We start from the raw sequence: 15,511 nt of genomic DNA, 5'->3' as shown, positions 1-15,511 counted from the left end.
CTTTATACTCAATAATGACACCTCTCCTCCAGATGGTGGCCCCCTTTACTGTCACAAAGAGGACACCAGCAGAACAGTATGCTTTCAGCTGCCCTGACAGCCATCAGTCAGAAAGTATTCATCTCAGCTTTTCATTTGTCTGTGACTCAGGAAGAAATGTTCTCCTGATGTTTCACTGAACCTACAAGTCAGAACTTGTAAGCTGATCAAGACAGCCAACCACGGGCACTGTCCCTGAAGACAACTCATGTCAGATGCGTCCAGGACCAGAGGGGATGGAAGGGATATTCTAAAAGAGAATAAGGAAGAAAGCAAAATGGCATCGAGGATTAAATCCAGTGTGTGCCTGCGTATGTGTACATGAATGTGTCTGTGTGTGTGTGCGTGCGTGTGTGTGCGTCTGCTAAATTTTTCAAGTGCCTCCATCATCCTTCAATATGCTGCTATTCTCTAAGAGAAAAAGAATTATGTTCTGCCTATTAGGCTCATACCTATACTTGTCCCTGAAGTACAATTCTTTAAAATATTGTCTTTCCTTTTCCAAAAAGGCACTCTGAGGGGCACCTGGGTGGCTCAGTTGGTTAAGCATCTGCCTTTGGCTCAGGTCATGATCCCGGGGTCCTGGGATCGAGTCCCAGCCTGGGCTCCCAGCTCAGTGGGGAGCCTGCTTCTCCCTCTGCCTCTCACTTGTTCTCTCTTTCTCAAATAAATAAATAAAATCTTTAAAAATAAATAAATAACCCCAAAAGGCACTTTGATGTGTATTTTCACCCCTTAGCCTATCCCCCCAAATTTCAACTTGTTCCAAAAATAAAATGAATCAAAATTTTCAGAAACTCTACAAGTGGGATTTGGGGGCATTTTCAGAGATCTCTGCAGCATTTTCTTTAAGTTTGAATTCCCACCTTAAGTGTTGTCCTACATTCTAGATGCGGCCTTTTGTGTTATTTTCACATCTTATGTAAAATCTCATCTGTTTTTACCGCCACTTAGCCCACACCTCATGGAGGTGGAGTCTTTGAGCCCCCCCCTCCCCACCATTATGGCCACGTTCCTCACCTCTTCACCTTTGTCCCCTCTGAATTTACACAGACCACAAGCCTCCGGGACCATGAGCTGACTGCTCCCAAGCTGACGTGTACAAGGCCCCGCGGTTCTGACACCTCAGCCGTACAGGACTGTCTTCTTCTTCTTCCCAAGTATCTCCCACATACCTGGTATTACGCTGTGAACAAACACAGTTCCCAATGCATGCATCCTAAATTAGGATAACCTAGTCAACTCTGCATACAATTACTCTATTCTGTATTTATTATCAAAGTATTGGCTCCCCGAACCCATTCCATTCAATTCCACAAACATTTAATGAGAGCCTGTCATGTGGCACGGATGCTGTGAGAGGCGCTGGTAGTTTAAGAAATTCACACTCGATATTATAAAGTACATTCCCACAGAGAAAAGCATGGCATCAGGTTTCCCTCCTGTGTGAAAACACATTAATCCACAGCAGAAAGGGACCCCAGAGAGTCTTTGAGTTACGGGTTCTACAGCCCCTGGCCTGGACCTGCCAACAGGGGACAGGTGACTGAATTTCTTCGTCCCTGCCTCTGAGGGACTTTTGTAAGGATTTCATGAGAAAATACATGTAAGATACTTACAGCAGACGTTCTGGAAAGGGCATATAAAAGAACCTGCTGAAAATTAACAAGTCAGGAAACAACAAATGTTGGCGAGGATGTGGAGAAAGGGGAACCCTCTTACACTGTTGGTGGGAATGCAAGTTGGTACGGCCACTTTGGAAAACAGTGTGGAGGTTCCTCAAGATGTTAAAAACAGAGCTACCCTGTGATCCAGCAATTGCACCACTAGGTATTTACCACAAAGATACAGATGTAGTGAAAAGAAGGGCCATGTGCACCCCAATGTTCATAGCAGCAATGTCCGCAATAGCCAAACTGTGGAAAGAGCCGAGATGCCCTTCAGCAGATGAATGGATAAAGAAGATGTGGTCCATATATACAATGGAATGTTACTCAGCCATCAGAAAGGATGAATACCCACCATTTGCATCAACATGGATGGAACTGGAGGGGATTGTGCTAAGTGAAATAAGCAGAGAAAGACAATTATCCTATGGTTTAACTCATATGTGGAACAAGGAATAGCACGGAGGACATTAGGGGAAGGGAGAGAAAACTGAATGGGAAGAAATCAGAGAGGGAGACAAACCATGAGAGACTCTGGACTCCGGGAAACAAACTGAGGGTTACAGAAGGGAGGGGGTGGGGGGAGGGGGTAACAGGGTGATGGGTACAAGGAGGGCATGTGATGTGATGAGCACTGGGTGTTACATACAACTAATGAATCGTTGAACACTACATCAAAAACTAATGATGGACTATATGCTGACTAACTGAACATAATAATAAAAAAATGAACCTGCCAGAAAAAAAGTCACCAACAGCATAGGTGGGTAACTATATAAAATAGCTGCAGCCCCCCAACCACCCCAGAGAGAAGGCTACCCCTTCAGGGCTGCCACCATACTTCAGATGATTTCTGTCAGCCTCTAGAACTGTCGGGTTGTTGAAGAATTTCCCCAACCTCAAAAAGACATGTGGGATAGTGCTGGTGTGTCTCTGGCCCTGACACCATCAAAATGGCATCTCTCACAGCCAGCACCCCCATGGACCCTGTCTCCTCTCCCCTCAAAAAACAGAAACAAGACCTTGAAAGTACTAGAAGCAGCACCAGAGACCAACATCTCCTTGCCACCCATGAATTAATCTAATGGAATTTCACTTTAGGGTCAAAATTTGGTAGGTGGAAGGAAGGAAGGAGGGAAGGAAGGAAGGAAAAGAAATATGGAGTGCTATCTTTCTCTCAGTAGAGTGTGTTTTGTGTGTGTGAGAGACCAAAATTTCTTAATGAAAATTTCTTTGAATGTGAAAGAAATACAAACTCCAGTGAAATCTCAAAGAAGTTAAATCATAATTCCTTTTAGTGTGATAACCAGAAACCCACTGTGGAAAACAAGTGAGCACAACTTTTAATGGCTATGAAGTCAGTGTGACTGACTTTAACAATGTCCCAACTCCCTCAACACCCAGGGATTTGATTTTTCCTGTAATTTTTCCGTTTTCTTGTCTCTCTTTTTTTTTTTGTCCTCCAAAAACATATCTTCTACTTTGTATCTTTGGTTATGTATTAAAATATGAATGAAATTCATGGGGTCACATGAACATTAGGAGTCAGATTCTAAATTCAGAGGGAAATAAAATATATTAAAGTTTCGTTAGAAGTGGAATGAGTGTGCAAAAAGTTTTTTAAATCTTAAACTTTTGTAAGAAAAAAAAGTGCTTGCTGTAGTGGACAAAATAAATTGGCCACAGTGAGTTGTTACTCTGGCCATGTTGATGGGGGTGTATGAACCTGTGTCCCTCCCTCACCAATCACACGCGAATTTCCCACGCGCACATTAAGAAGTGTGTGTCCTTGTGAACAAGTGTGTGCTCAAAGCACCCCCTGGGTAACTCCTACCTCTGCCCTCCTCAGACCCAGCAAGGCCCCATCGTCCTGCGAGTTCCTACAGCACGTTCTGCTGTTTTGGTCACTTTGCCCTGCATCCGCATAGCTCCTCAGCTAGATTAAGGTTTTCTTCCAGTACACCAGCAAATGCTCATCATCAGTTGGTCACTGTGCACAGCCACCTAGGGGAGGTCTCACCTGGGCAGCCAATGGCTCTGGCTCTCTCGGTCCCTTACTCTGGCAAGAACCCGGCTTGGTTAGTGAGCGTGGAGGCAATGACAGGCAGGTGCCCTGGACACTCCAAGTTAGTGGCAGGGAAAACTTTCCAATTTCTGTTTCACTGCAAAAAAAACATCACTATAGAACTTATGCTGGGCCACAGGAACCAGGAAATACACCTTCCATCTGGGCTTTGAGGCCAACTGTCATGTTTTAGGAAACCCCAGAAATATGGGCCACTTGTTCACAACCCAAGTACCAGCAAGCCAGAGAAGCCCTTCAAAGCTGAGACAGTAGAGGAGATTAGCAAAGAAGTTCATTAGGAGTTCGGTGACTGACCAACCCTGTGATCTACCAGGATGAGAATTTCCAGGGATCCCCAAATCACTGAAAGTATGCATTTCCAGCACAAGGGCACGGTTGTTGTTGTTGTTTTTTTTATTATAGCCATCCTTCTAAATGATCTGAGTTTGGCTGACCCCAGGAACTCAACATGGCAACAAGAAACAACCTCAGAGGGCACCTCAGAGCTAAGTCCCTGTTTGATCTTCCCCAGACGAATTTTTATAGGACACCTCCAACCCCAAAGTTCCACAACCCCTCATGTTCCAATGTTCTTCCCATGATTAACAGAGATGAAAATAAGTGGATGAAGCTGCTCCACTTGATGCCCCTGCAGTGCCCTGGAAGTCATTTCACCATCTAGAAACTTCTCACTTGAAATACAAATTCTGACAGGGACCCAGGGTCTCTCTTGAGCAGCCTCAATCACTCAGACCTACTTAAGTCTTCATTTATTCTCTCTCCTTAGGTTACCTGTCTCCGTAACTTCCTTCTCTCAAATGCTCCTCACACGCCAGATGCCCCCCCGACCTGGCCCAGGAGCCCCTGCAGCCCTCCCACAGCCAACCAAGCCAACCATCATGCCTGTCTCACCCACACACCTCCTCTCTCCTCCTCTCAAAACCTAACCGCCTACCTCCTACTCTTCTGCCTCTAGGAGGGATCTTACTAATGCTCTCCCGCCCCCACTGTTTGCCTACTCCCCTCATCACAGATTCCTTCTTTCTGCACTTGAACACATTCACGTGATTTTCACATTTAATCAGGGGAGGAGAGAGGGTGGAACTTTTCTCTTGTCCTGATCTTCCATTGCCATACAATTCCTCTCAAACCTGTCCTTGTAGGTAACACTGTGCTAAGCATCATGGGAAATGAATGCCCACCCCGCCCCCCCCACCAACACAGTTGCAACCCTCCCACAGAGCACCAGGGAACCAAAATTAGGGCCACGAATAAGTGATAAAATGTGTGGAACTGGGACGCTCAAGAGAAGGTCCGAGAAAGGTAAAGTCAGAACTGGCTGGAGCAATCCAAAAGCTCCAGCAGGATGGGGAACCTAAGTAAGGTGTCAAAAGTCAGATCATGAAGGGTCATGAGCCAAGGAGAGCAGTTACACCGGATGTGACAGGAATCTGGAACTGGGCAGGGGTGGCATGAACACGGGGTTTTAGGAGGATTCAGACGGCAGGAGAATTCAAGGTGGGTTGCTAATGGCTGGTGGGGGCGGAGGGCCGATGAAGGTCAGAACAAGTACTGGGATAGGAGAGAAATCTAAATCTGAGCTAGATGCCAAGGAAAACACCACAGGGGATGATGTCAAATGAGATACGAGGGGAGGAAAAAAGAGCTCAACCAATGCATGGGGCGCCTACCATAAGCCAGGCACTGCAATAGGTTTTCCCAAGAATCCTATCACGTGACCTTTAAAAATCCCTCTAAGATGCTTAATATGATCTTTATGGTTTAAGAAAAATTTCTTAAATTTTTCCCAGGTACCTAAGCTAGGTGTTGGTGGAGAAAGGCCTCAGACCCAGGTCTTCTGAAGGTTAGGACCACACTGGTGTTTCTGAGTCAGAACTTAAAATGGCAGTGACATTGGCCAACAGAGCCACCAGGAAGAAGAGCCACTCAGGGGACCGAATACACATGAGCTCAGGATGGTGTATCCGGAGGTAGGAGGGGAGTCAAAACAGAGGCCACAAGAGCTGAAAATAAGGGGCTGAGGACCCTCAGATCTGGCGGGGGGGTGGTTCTCCTACAGGAAGGAATGACCTTGAGAAAGTTCCTATAATTTCTCTTGCTCTCAGAGTTGGATGAGGTTATTGTTAAGTCTTTTCAAACTCTTACTCCCAGGATCCCAGACTTTGTGGCACAGATAAGATCATGAAGGCAGAAGAGACAGAATAGGAAATGGGAGAGAATCTTTGGGGATAATCACAGACTTGGAGATCAAGAAGCAAAAAGAGCCCCAAAAAGCATGAACCGAAATGTATAAAAATGACTCCAAATGTGCCGTGTGTCCAAAGGCAAACAGAGGAGCTTCCGGAGGGAGGGTGAAGTTAGCAGACTGTGAGGCGTTCTAAAGGAACAGGGGTGGAGGGGAGCATTTCTATTTGGCATGGAGGAGGTTACTGGAAACATCCAGCAGAGTGGTTCCGACGGGTAAAAGAAGCTAGATAGCAATTACAAGCAGGGGAAGAGACAAATACTGGGTGGAGACCACATTGGGAAGAGCTGAGCAGCAATATGAGGCGGGGGGTCAAACCCAGACATTGTGAGGTGGGAGAAATGACCGGAAAAAAAAAAAAAAAAACAACGAAAAGAAATGACTGTGCTCAAGATCCACCAGAAGGAACAGTGGTGAGGGAGGCAAAGAAAGGATGGAAAATGTGTACGAGAGTCCCGCCCTGGACCAGGGGGCAAGCGCTGGGGTCTAGAGAACCCGCAACTTTAGAGAGAAGGAAAGAAGCTTCCTTGTCAGTGGCTAGAAAGGCAAGAGCCGATTTGGACGGTGAACCCTGGGAAGGGGAAGAGAAGGATAAATGGTTTAAATCTACTCTGTAAGGAAGTATGGTATTCTGTAAATGACCTTTCTGACATTCTTCAGAGATTTTCACACCTTCTGTGTTACTCTATGCCACTGAATGTCTGCATCCCCCTAAAAGTCATACACTGAAATGCTAACTCCCAGTGGGAAGCTAGTAGGATGTGGGGCCTGTAGGAGGTCAGCAGGTCAGGAGGCTGGGACCCTTATGAATGGATTCATGCCCTTAGAAGAAGAAACACAGGAGAGATGATTTTTCTCTCTCAGCCATATGAGGATACAACAAGATGACCATCTGCAAACCAGGAAGAGGTCATACATTGCACCTGCCAGCACATTGATCTTGGATTCCCCGACCTCTAGAACGGTGACAAAATAAATGTTTGCTGTTGAAGCCACCAAGTCTATGGTATTGTTATAGCAGCGTGACCAAGAGAGCCCCTAATTTGGAGGATGACACTGGGCCAAAGCATCTCAGCTCTCTGTGCTTTAGCTTCCTTATCTGCAAAATGATGGGGGGGGGCAGGGGCAGAGGTAGACCAGGTGATGTTTTCTAAAGGTCTCCTCCTACCCTAATATCCTAGAATTTTTGCATGTGTTTTTTTCCTCCTGATTGTTCCATGCCAGCCCCTAAATCTTTTCTTTGCGATTATAATTGCAAACCACATCTCTCCTTATTTTGGATGCTTCCTTAACACCAAATATCACACCGTGCATACAGAAGGTGTTCAACAAATGTTTCTCTGAATTAACAAAATGTCCAAAATGTCACAGTTTCAGGAGACAAATGTGTGCTTCAGCGCCTCTCACTCCCACCAAGGGCTATATCTACAGGAGCACGGTCCCCAGAAGTTGCAATCTTTTCTCAGTGAATTCAGCCTTGATAAAAACACTTATCTGAAGCCCAAGTACAAATAAGACTGAATGTCAAATAAATTAGTGCCCTAATTGTTCCAGAGTCTGCCCTTCCTGTGAATGTGTACACACCAATTTTTGAGTAAAAAAAAAAAAAAGTCCAATTATGTAAGCCTGGGTGTGATTTCCAGCAGATCCTTAAAAAAAAAAAAATACCACAGTGCATATCTATCTAAAGCTCCTCATGCCTTCATTATCAAGGGAGGAAAAGGTGCAAATTCCCACCGCTCACTCAGAGTCTTTTCCTTTGTACTCTGTGACATTCCTACAGCTGACAAAAGTGACTGGGTATCCTGTTTGCTGCAAAGCTAAAACAGACTTGAACTGCCGATAAGCAGCCCTTCTCTGCTGGAAAGGACACGAGCCTAAGATCTGAGTTTTAGTCTTAGTTCTGCACTGTTGAGTCCCTGACTCTGTACAGTTAACCTTCCTATACCTCTCCAAACGGGGCTAAATATTCCAGCCCAATCTCTATTATACCATCGGGCACTGGTGTTTATACTTTATGATTCTTATTATTAATCGCTGAGTACTTTCTAAAATGCTTACCATTATCCACAAGATGGACACGCACTGTGAAGAAATCCACAGTGTTCATTCTGCAAAGGAAAGCCGGAGGAAAGCTCGCGCATTCCCATTGGAGTAATTTTTGCAGCCCCAATTCAGTTTTCAATCTCAGTCTATGCCTAAGTACAAAAGTAGATGTCACGGTGTACACCAAGGGTTACTCAACTTGTCTATGCAAATGAAAGAAAGGTGAAGTACTTGGAAAAATCAACCCTTGACCAAGGTCATTTTACATCATAGATTTTCTCCAAGTCAAGGACTCCTTCTCTACACTTTTGTAACATTGCTTGAAAAAGAGAGAGGAGCATCACCACGAAGATCCATGGTTTTAAATACCAAATTACAGCTCGCTGACACACAAGGAAGTTAATGAAAATTTTACAATAAAATAAACCACACATTCCAAATCACGGGCATGTTGGGATATGACAGTGAACAAATCCATTATGGGCTGAGGGCTCATTTTATTACAGGATTCTGTTCCAGCACATCCAGAGTTTACGCATCCACATTCTCAATTTCTCTCAAAGATAAACACATCAGAGTGGGTATGCTTCCAGCTGGTGGGGCAGCCACTGAATCAAAGCTGATCTTCCAACTACATAAGCACTTGAAATGTTAGCAAACTCCCAATCGCATAATGGAAAAGAGATGGGAGAGGGCCTGGCACAGACTAACCAGTGACAAAACTCCCCTTCACAGATGAGGAATTAATTCATAGCAGTGGCCATAACTCATGGACACAGTTCATTAAAGATTTCACCTCTGGTTCCCTTAACAGTGATCACAAACCTCTTCTAGAAATAGAAGAAAAAAAGCTTCATGGACAGAAGGATGCCAAGGATGCGTCAATGAGCTACAGTGCTTGAATAAAAATCCAAGATAATACTTAAAGTGCTCTAATCAGATACAGGAAATGATCAGTCAGCTTCACAATTAAGGACTCCTAATGACTATCTGTTTGACTTTTTTTTTTTAAAACACATAGCTTTGTCCATAATTCCTAACTATTTTATCCAATATATAAATTGTTAATACTCCCTGGATCATTAGCTTGAAAGAAAGAGGAAAGAAAGAAAGAGAGAGAGAGAGAAAGAAAGAAAGAAAAGAAAGAGTGAAAAGAAACTCCTAATGACAAGATTGCAAGATTGCACACTACAAAGAAATGCCCCAGAAAAAATAAAAAAGAGATGAATTTACTATAAGAATGACATTCTCTCCGTTACTAACTCCATTTACCATTTCTGAGCCATTCGCATACTCAGGTTAAGAGAATAAAATGGAAGGCGCCTGGGTGGCTCAGTCGTTAAGCGTCTGCCTTCGGCTCAGGTCATGATCCCAGGGTCCTGGGATCGAGTCCCACATCGGGCTCCCTGCTTGGCAGGAAGCCTGCTTCTCCCTCTCCCACTCCCCCTGCTTGTGTTCCTGCTCTCGCTATCTCTCTCTGTGTCAAATAAATAAAATCTTTAAAAAAAAAAAAAGAGAGAATAAAATGGAAAGGAGCCAGGGCAGAAGGCAGAGGAGCTGGTAAAGGATTTCCATATGAAATTGTAAAACTTAGAGGAAAAGACATGTCTTCCTTTTAGATGTTAAGCTACACCAAAAAAAAAAAAAAAAAAAAAAATTCCCCTGCTCCACTGTGCCATCTCTTTCAAGGTCATTTATCATCAGCACAACCTACAGATGTTTTATTAAAAGAAAAATCCCAGCCTAGGACTGCCAGATCTCTACACAGGACCCACTTATCAAAGGTGTTGCTCAGGCTGACGGGCACTGTTGAGTGGCGCAGAGTTAACATTACTTTATATGTGCAGAACCCCATCAGCAAGCACATTACCCCCGTCTCTATTAAGTATTCTGATAACACCATCTCCAACCAGCTTGGCTTAACATTTAAGCCTGCAGGAAGCCCTTGAGTGCCTGAAGCCTTCCAAAATTTTCTAGCTGATTTTAACCCTATAGAGTTTGAAGGAAAAAACTGAATTTAAAAATTACCCAGCAACTAAATATTTTGTCCACCTGAACAAAAGATCTCGCGGTTTGGAGAAAAATATTTCCATGTGCCTCTTATTTTTTTAAAACCTTATAGACAGTTTTTCACTTAAAAAAAATAACCTGTATGACTAGTAGGCTTAAAACATTGCCCATGAGCAAGGTTTTAGCATACAGGCTCTTCAGAGCTGAATTTGGGGCCAGTAGTACTTCTAACAGCATATGTAATGGTACGTAACATGCAGCCATTCCTTCAGATCATTCTCCATCTTATGCAGACCCTGGATTTTGTCCTTTCCAAAGGCTTTCCGCCCCCACCCTAAATATTAAGGGAAAATGAATGCCTTAAAACAATAAGAAGAGCAAAAGGAAAAAACAAAAACAAAAACGGTCACTTACAATGTTCTCCGACAAATTTACCCTTTTCACTTGTTCAGCTCCCAGATACATCACCTACACTATTTTCACACCTAAAAGTTACTGTCTGGTTAATATTTCAAAATTTCAGCATCTCTGTGATTTGCGTAACTATGGAGGTAATTGGAAGTGATCTCTTTTGCACTGTTGAGGAAAGAAGTGACAGCAGAAGCTGCAGTCCTCGGGCGGGGGTGGGGGAATCCTGGAAGGGAATATCTTTCCGAGACAAGTGCAGGAAAAGGATGGAAAGGATGCTGCAAATGCTAACTAGGTTATTCTTAAAGTGAAGTTACGGCATTTTCTTTTGCCAAGAGGCTCTCCAGTCCCAGCTTTGAGGTGAGCAATGCCTCAGCCTGGGAAGTATCTGCAGCGTTCGAACAAATCAGCGAGAGGAAGGAGCAGTGCCAAGAGGTACTTAAGGAGAAAAAATTGTATTAGTGTGGAGCCAACCTTTCCCTGCTGCCACCCAGTGTGGAAATTCCGGGCAGCCACCCTGCCCTTACACACACACATACACACGCATACATACACGCACACACACTTTGCTGCACTAGGCATTCAATAAGCCAGCATTTAGAGAACGACACGTTCACAATGTCCCCGCACCCCCACGCGCGCGCGCACATACACACACACACACACACACACTCTCTCTCTCTCTCTCTCTCTCCCGTCTCCCATCCCTTCCACGTTCTGCAAGCGGTCGAAGCACCACGGTCCCAGCGCCGGGGAACCGCGGTGACCACGGGGGCGACTCCCCCTCCCCTACGCAGCACCCAGATTTGGGGGAGCTCTGGGACCCGCGTCCCGCACCCCCTCCCCCCCCCCCCCGGGACTAGCCGGCCGCGGCGCGCTCTACGCCAAGTAGGCGAGTCCCCGGGTTGCGCGACAGCGCGCGGGTCTGGCCCGCAAGCCAGAGAAACCGCGCCGAGGCGGAATTCCCGGCGACAGCCCGCGTCCCCGCCGGCCCCGAGCCCCGCGGGCCACCCGGTTCGCACCCTCCCCCGCGGCGATCCCGAAGGCGCCAGCCCCGCCACAGGTCAGGCCGGACGGCCCCCTCCTCCCGGACTCCCGCGGCTCCGAGGCGCCGCTCCGAGGCGCCCCGGGACCCAGGCTGCGCGCCTCCCGCCCGCTCGCAGCGCTCCCGCCGCGCTCCGGCCCCGGCTTCCACCACGCGCGCACGGGCACGCACCCTTCCCTCCCGTCGCCCCCACACGGCTCCTCCGGAGCCCCCGGGGCACCCCGCCCCGCCCGCGCGCCCCCGCTGCCGCCGTCGCTCTGCCCGGCCCCGGCCGGTGGATGCGCCGGCGGCCCGGCCCCGGGGGGAAACACGGGATATGCGCCGCTTACAGTTCGCAGGAACTGGATCTCGTCCTCGCCCTCGCCCCCATCGGCCATGGCTCCGCGCCTTCTCGCCGGGGCTGGCCCCCGAGCCCCGTGGAGCCCGGCGGCGGTGGCGGCGGCCCCTCGCGCTGCCTCCTGACGCTGCTGCTGCTGCCGCTGCGCTGCCCGGAGCCGGGGGCGGAGGGGGCCGCGGCGGCCGGGTGCGAGCGCCGGGCGGTCCCCGCCTGCAGAGCTGGGGGAGGAGGCGTGGGCGGGGGAGGCCGAGGCGGGAGCCTCCTTGCGCCGCACTGTGCGGGAGGAGGGCGACCCCGCAGCCCAGCCGCGCCGGCCTCGCGCTCCCTGCCTGCCGCCGCGGACTGCTTGGCCCCGGCTCCAGCGAGCGAGTGCGCCGAGCCCGCCGAGCCCGGGCTGCTGCCGCGGTGGGGGCGGGGATTGGGGGCGGCGGGCGGGGAGGAGCTCGCCGGCTCCCCCCTGCTGCAGGTAATCCGCAGCACGCCGCTCCGGCCCGCCAAACCCGAGGCCCAGCGCCGCTTACTGGCTGCGCTGGGTATCGGAGCCCTAGAGCACCAACGAGCGCTCAGCGGTCCACCCGCGCGGGTCTGGAGCCCCGGGGCTCTTGCGCCAGCCCCTCAGACCTTGGGCGAAACCCAGGGCTCAGCGTTCGTTCCTCCCGGAGGGGGCTTCGACGCTAAGTGCCGGAGTACTTCGGTTGGTACGCAAGAATCATCTGTCACCCGGATGCACGGAGTGGGCAATCTAAAATTAAATTACCCAACACAGGGGATTTTAAACTTGGATTTCCTCTATTCCTGACCAACAAGAGAATTCTGCAGTATCTAGTCTCCGTGTACCGTGCTTTTTGCTGGTCATCTATACAAAGTGCACGGTGCACAGAACTTTAACAAATTCTTTCAGCAAATATATGATGAGTGCCTATGCCAGACACCTGTGGTACAAGACAGATAGGAGTTAGAAGTGTAAACTTTAAATCAACGACGAATTGCAATACAGGAGGGGATAAAATAAATTTGAATCACTGATGAGCTAAACAGACTTTGGTACCCATTATCCTCACCAGGAAGCCATTTATTTCTGAAGAAATCCGAGCATAAATAAGAATATCTAGGGCGCCTGGGTGGCTCAGTTGGTTAAGTGACTGCCTTCGGCTCAGGTCATGATCCTGGAGTCCCAGGATCGAGTCCCGCATCGGGCTCCCTGCTCGGCAGGGAGTCTGCTTCTCCCTCTGACCCTCCTCCCTCTCATGCTCTCTGTCTCTCATTCTCTCTCTCTCAAATAAATAAATAAAATCTTTAAAAAAAGAATATCTACCTCACGCAAATCCATGCAGTAGCTCACCACATCTCATTTGACAAAGGGCTGTGACTAACAAAATGCAGGGTCTGAGACAATTTGGACAAGAAACACTAATCTCTTATTCCTGGTCCACAGCTCTTCCACTTAAGATACTCAGCAATAGGGCGCCTGGGTGGCTCAGTGGGTTAAGCATCTGCCTTTAGCTCAGGTCATAATCCCAGGACCTGGGACGGAGTCCCGCATCAGGCTCCCCACTCACGGGGGAGTCTGCTTCACCCTCTACCCCTCCCCCCCATCCGCTCGTGATCTCTCAAATAAGATCTTAAAAAACAAAAAACAAGATACTCAACAATAAGTATATGCAAAGTTTCCAAATGTAAATCCTACAAAGATGAAACTGTAAAGTGAAGGTTTAACATCACACATTTTGCCTCATTTAATTAGTTTCTAAAATCTACCAGTAAGTTCTATGCAGCTTACATTTTCTTTGCAGCTTTTATCAACTTTATACTTGCTGAGTTAGTTTTGCGTATTTCCAGTAGAATTAATACCAAAAAGAATATAAATACTTCCCTCCCTGGTAAGGCTAGTAATGCTCTGTTCTATTTAATGATACTAGTCATCTTACCTAAGTACTTGACATGTTCCTGGATAGTGATCCATGACAACTAATTCTTAAACCATCACAATTTAGGTGAATTTTTACTCCTAGGAGCTTCTAAATGAGCAGAGTTCTCACAAAAGATAGAAGTCCTCCATGAGGGATGACTATATTCTGAAATTGGCTCATAATTTTATGTTAAGTAATCTGATCTTCCAAATTTATGACATATCAAATTGAGCTTTTCTGTATTTTATGCAGAACTATGCATACATAGACAATTTCTTTTTTTTTAATTAATGTTAATGTATTATTTGTTTCAAGGGTACAGGTCTGTGATTCATCAGTCTCATATAATACCCAGTGCTCAATAACAACACATACACTCCCCAATGTCTATCAGCCCGTTCCGCAATCCCCCCACCCTTTTCCCCTCCAGCAACCCTCAGTTTGTTTCCTAAGATTAAGAGTCTCTTATGGTTTGTCTCCCTCTTTGATTTCATCTTGTTTTATTTTTTCCTCTCTTCCCCTATGATCCTCTGCCTTGTTTCTTAAATTCCACGTATCAGTGACATCATATGATAATTGCTTTTCTCTTATTGACTTATTTCGCTTAGCATAATACCCTCTAGTACCATCCATGTCGTTGCAAATGGCAAGATTTCATTTTTTGATGGTTGTGTAATATTCCTACGTGTGTGTGTGTGTGTGTGTGTGTAAAACATCTTCTTTATCCATTCATCTGTCGATGGACATGGACATCTGGGCTCTTTCCATAGTTTGGCTATTGTGGACATTGCTGCTAAAGCAAACATACATACTATATGTTTGGGAACTACTCCATTCTACTCATACAGTAGGTAAAATATAAAAACTCTAATTCACTACTTTTTCTTTTTGGCATATTAGCTAAGCTACACATTTTTCTAACAAGCATTATATTTATGATTTCTTTAATTCTCTCAACATAAGTGATACAATGCTAAATGGCCTGAGTACTCAATATTCAGCATATAATAAGTCTTCAACGGCAAACAGAGCAGAGGATTTTTGTAAAACCATTTATGCAGACTTTAACACAAAAATACAATACTATGAGGTTTATAGATCTCTAATCTGTACTAAAAGTATAAAAACATGTTGGAGAATGACACATCATATTTATTTTTAAAAGAACTGAAGGAAATACAGCAAGTGGTTTAATATTGGTGGTGAGTATATGGGTGTAATATTATTTTTGGTACTTTGATATGTTTTCTATATTTCATAATTATAAAAATTGAGATAGTTTTTATAAGAAAACTACTAAAGTTACTAAAAGCTATGGGAATTTTTTCCTTACAGTATTTTTAAAAATCAGCTGTTTCGACACATGAAAAGTTGCTCAACATTACTCATCATCAGGGAAATACAAATCAAAACTACAATGAGATATCACCTCACACCTGTCAGAATGGCTAAAATAAACAACACAAGAAACAGCAGGTGTTGGCGAGCAGGTGGAGAAAGGGGAATCCTCGTGCACTGTTGGTGGGAATGCAAACTGGTGCAGCCACTGTGGAAAACAGTATGGAGGTTCCTCAAAAACTTAAAAATAGAGCTACCCTATGATCCAGCAATTGCACTACTAGGTATTTACCCAAAGAATACAAAAATACTAATTCAAAGGAATGCATACTTCCTAATGTTTATAGCAGCATTATCTACAATAGTCAAATTATGGAAAC

General features: G+C 46.0%; 1 protein-coding gene across 1 annotated transcript in view; it reads right to left on the bottom strand.

Moving 5' to 3' along the window:
• The window catches only part of RYR2 (ryanodine receptor 2), a 652,366-nt gene extending 640,388 nt beyond the window's left edge, over positions 1-11,978 (bottom strand). The window contains exon 1 of the mRNA XM_081824340.1: positions 11,876-11,978. Coding sequence (XP_081680466.1) covers positions 11,876-11,923 — 48 coding nt within the window. The 5' untranslated portion in view covers positions 11,924-11,978. The remainder of the gene's footprint in view (positions 1-11,875) is intronic.
• Between the last annotated feature and the right edge of the window lie 3,533 nt (positions 11,979-15,511).

The sequence above is a fragment of the Leptonychotes weddellii genome, chromosome 6 (genome assembly GCF_054177405.1).
Source record: "Leptonychotes weddellii isolate Sample4059 chromosome 6, ASM5417740v2, whole genome shotgun sequence".
In the NCBI taxonomy this organism is placed as follows: Eukaryota; Metazoa; Chordata; class Mammalia; order Carnivora; family Phocidae; genus Leptonychotes; species Leptonychotes weddellii.
The sequence above is the reverse complement of the archived record's forward strand: the minus strand, read 5'-3'. Positions and strand labels throughout refer to the sequence as shown.